General features: G+C 42.9%; 1 protein-coding gene across 2 annotated transcripts in view; it reads left to right on the top strand.

The window, feature by feature from the left end:
• Window positions 1-531: 531 nt before the first annotated feature.
• SLC35A5 (solute carrier family 35 member A5) overlaps window positions 532-4,059 on the top strand; it is an 18,074-nt gene continuing 14,546 nt past the window's right edge. For both annotated transcript variants that reach the window (XM_019548821.1, XM_019548820.1), the window contains exons 1-2: window positions 532-679; window positions 2,420-2,518. In XM_019548821.1, the coding sequence (XP_019404366.1) occupies window positions 550-679; window positions 2,420-2,518 (229 nt within the window). In that variant the 5' untranslated portion in view covers window positions 532-549. The remainder of the gene's footprint in view (window positions 680-2,419; window positions 2,519-4,059) is intronic.

Genomic DNA, 4,059 nt, shown 5'->3' with positions numbered 1-4,059 from the left:
CTCAGAGCCCCAGCTGGGTCATCCCAGCCAGGGCTTTGTCCAGCCAAGTCTTCAAAGCCTCCAGAGATGGAGGTGCCATCACCTGTTGCAGTGCTTCACTGCTGTTCTGGTGAGAGCGGTTTTCCTAATCCGTAGCCTCGATTTCCTGTGCTGCAACTTGAGACCAGTGCTAGGTTATTTGCTTCTGTCCACTTCCTCTCTCCAGTTTGGTGCCCACTCCTGCCACTGAGGCTAGATGGACCATTGGCCTGACCTGGTGTGGCACTGCTTATAGCCTTACAAAAATACCTTCTCCCTCATCCTGTTTTTTGGGGGGCAAGAGGGAGTGGGTTTGTCATTTCCCTCTGCCCATTTACACATCTCTTGTTGCTTCTCAGATCCATTCCAGAGAAGCAGTCGAGCAAAGCCATGCCAAACCTGCCCTTGGTGGTGCAATCCATGAAGCAGTAGAACCTGTGCAAGTGCTTAGCTCTGTTATCAGCTCCTACAGTATGAATACATGTTATTTGAGTCCTGTTATCCAAAGGGCACTGACAGCAAGACAGCAGGATGGAGACCAAGTGCTGCCGTCGGTCTGTATGGTGCTCCAAGTCGTCTGCGTATGCCATCCTGCTAGGGGGAGTATATGTTACCTTGGGCTCCAGTAGGATCCTCTTGATGAAATATTCAGCCAATGAACGTACGTTTGCATTTGTGATATAATTCAGAGAAAGCTACCTGCGTAGGGTATGTGCTCAAATGTATATTAAAATGATTGGCAGGTATTTGGGAAGCTGTGTGCTGTTGAAAATAGGACATTTATAATGAGAGTTCTAAACATAACTTTAATTTGTGGAGCATTTTTACAGTACATGAGTCAAACTGAAGGATGTGCCTATGTCACACTCTAAAACTAGTTGCTGTCTGGTGCACCTTTGAGAGAGACTCCCAGGGCACAGCCAGATGAGTCCACAGGTATAGGGGCATATGTTTCCCACAGTACAAATAGCAGAGGCACCTCTGCTGGCCCCAACAGTCTTAGGTGATGTCCTGGAGGCCTTCTGGGGCAGCAGCGGCACCAATCTGGTGGCATGGAGCTTCCCAGTGTCAAATTTTGGTGCTTACTGCAAATTAGCACAGTGAACAGGTGCACATGCACCTTGTGTGGTTTGCAGCATCTCAGACAGCTTTGAGGCACTGCAAACCAAACTTGCACACTCCTCTGGACGTGCCCCAAGAGTGTTTCCACACCTTCAGGAATGCCTTTTGGTCCCCAAACCTGCCTACCATCTGTTGCTTGACCACAGAGAGCAGACTGAGATGCTCCAAATGTCATGTGTCTGACTGATAGCATGTCATCTTTACCTATCTCACCCTGGTTTTGCCAGCTCTTGGCAGAGGGGATTTTGCCAGTCAGAAGAATCACACCCTTGACTAGTCATGTGCTCAGAAATGATATATTTTCCCCCACTTCCTTGCAAGAGGCCCGTCTGTATGATCAAATGCTCTAAAACAGTCTTTTTTTCTACCTTTCATAACTTGCTATTGTCCACTAACAATAGCAAATTACGAAAGGTAGGAAAAAATTTCAGAGTATCTAACCATACATACAATTGGATAAAGTAAGTTATAATACAAAAATAAACATAAGAAATCAGTAACCATTTGCTGAAATACAAATATAAGAGCTATAAGAATAAACAAACAAAAAGGCAATATTAGAACAATAATCTGATTTTACCCTGCATCTTAAATCTAAGAATGCAGCTTCTGCTCAGCTCAGTAGTTAGAAAGCAGCTCCTGCCTCTAACCATTCTGTCAGAACTCCCAGCAACTTCTGGTAATCGCAACACCTAGCCCCCTGGCTGAAGGCCTGAAGTCATTGCCTGTGCCTGGGAAAACTAAATACAAACACTTCGTCTCATGACAAGTCTTAAGTAGGGTTTCTTATCTCATGGTTTACATACATTATCCACTGGATTCTTGGGGAGCTCATACTCTGCATCAGAATGCTTGCTTTTATTGGACCATTTACATAGTTAGGATAAAGTTTGACAAGCTTTTGGGTGCAAGACATTCCTCGTCAGGTTGCTGACAAGTGGGGAGGAACACTTAAGTTAATCATTACCCTACTGAATAGTTGGGGTAAAATATCAATCATGAAAAATACATTCAGGTCAAATACCACAATTCCATAAAGATATAATAATAATGTCTAAATACAGCTTGATGCTGCTTAGATGTAGAGATGCTCATCAGTGAAACAGATTCAAGAAAACTTGCATGACAGCCCATTAATACATCAAAAATATTACTGGTTCATGACAGTGCCAAAATGGTTCTCAAAGACTACTTGGACTGTGACTTTCTTCTGCTTTAAATGTGAATAGAGAAGTTGGCATACCAGTGTTTGTTTACTACAGTTTTCTGAATTTTACAGATAACAAGTATGATTACCTTCCTGCAACTGTGAATGTGTGCTCTGAGCTAGTAAAACTAGTGCTGTCTATGATAGCAGCACTCTGGGTAACAAGAAGAGGTAAGTGCCCATAGCTAGATGCTGTTATGAAGCATTAGCCCTGTTTTTTTATATACCCTTTACAGTGCTAGCTCAAATTCTTTCTTCTTTGCAGAATTTGCACAAATTGTAACTCAAGCAACACTACAATAGTTTGGTCAGTCTGAGTTATTTCATATCATGCTACTTTCACTTAGGCTAGACTAACTCTAGAGGAGTTCACCTGAATATAGATCATTCAGGTTCGTTTCCCTTCCTCTGCTATAGTTAAGATGTAGAACCTGATTCTCTGGAAAAGTTGACAGCTATTCTGTCAGCACATTCTTGTGCAAAACTGGGGATCAAGCCATGCTACTGATTAGTAAAAACTATTTAAAACAAGGGTTAAGCTGTACAAAGAGTAACAAGTCTAAGGATTGGGATTTGGGGCTTGCAGACTCTTCTGGATATGTCTCAGTTGTTCTCTCTGCTCCCTTGTGTGAGGTCCGAAGATGAACCAAAAAATGCAAAAGGTGCAAGCCTACGGTGGTGAAGCTGCCTAGAAGTAAATGGAAGTGGGCTAGCATGGAAGAAGGGTCTGATTAAGTGAACAAAGGGATAGCTGAAGGCTGGTCTGGCCAAAGGAGGGGCAAGGAACCCTAGTTTGGTATACTAGTCTTTGCATGTAACCAAGGACACATGCATTTTCATTGTCACAGGAGGTGGTGGTGGCAGATAGCACAGCCAGGTGCAAAAGAGCTAAACAAACTATAGATGATAGATCTATTAATAGCTACTGAACAGAACAGCTGGGGAATGTTTCCCTTAGCATCTTTCAGGTAGTAGTGGTGGATACCAGGAGGATAGTTAATAGAGGATAGATCACTCTAGATCAGTGATTCTCAACCAGGGTGCCACACCACCCTGCAGTGCCTTGAGATCTTTCAGAGGTGTCGAATGCCGCAGAACATTAGCATTGTTACATGTGCAAACGTGGTTAATAGTATAAACCCAGAGATTTCAAACAGAAATCTATAATGTTAAGACCATGCTTTCCTGTTGTAGTCTTTCTGAATTCTTTGCAACAGAAATTTTTTCTATTGTTTTTTCTGTAGTCAAAAAAATGCATGAACACTTAAGAGCTAGCATTTTCCAAGGGGTTCCTCAAGTCTGAAAAGGCTGAGGACCACTGCTCTAGATATCTGGTTCAATGTTCTCACTCTAAAGCTTGAACTGCTGCCACTGTTGGAGACAGGATACTGGGGTAGTTGGACTGACCATTCATCTAACCCACTATGGCACTTTTTCTGTTCTTATGTTCAGTTATCTAGTAAGCCTCTGATACATGTGTGCAGCAGCAGAGGGCACCACACAACCAAGACCTGGCAACTTTTGGTGTGAAAACTGCCTTTTAAAATGCTTAACTGCTGAAAGGGCCGGGAATGGTTGGAGCAGGGCTGTGTATTACAGAGGATGGGAAACAAGGAAACATGCTGGTCTTCACTCTTACACTTAAATTCTTTGTAAAGAAAAAAACCCCACCATGATTTGAGATGTAACTCATATCTGTGATTCGTTGCACC

This window comes from Crocodylus porosus, unplaced genomic scaffold, assembly GCF_001723895.1.
Source record: "Crocodylus porosus isolate Cpor-Errol unplaced genomic scaffold, CroPor_comp1, whole genome shotgun sequence".
NCBI classification, from domain to species: Eukaryota; Metazoa; Chordata; order Crocodylia; family Crocodylidae; genus Crocodylus; species Crocodylus porosus.
Note: the sequence above shows the minus strand (reverse complement) of the source record. Positions and strands in the feature narration are given on the sequence as shown.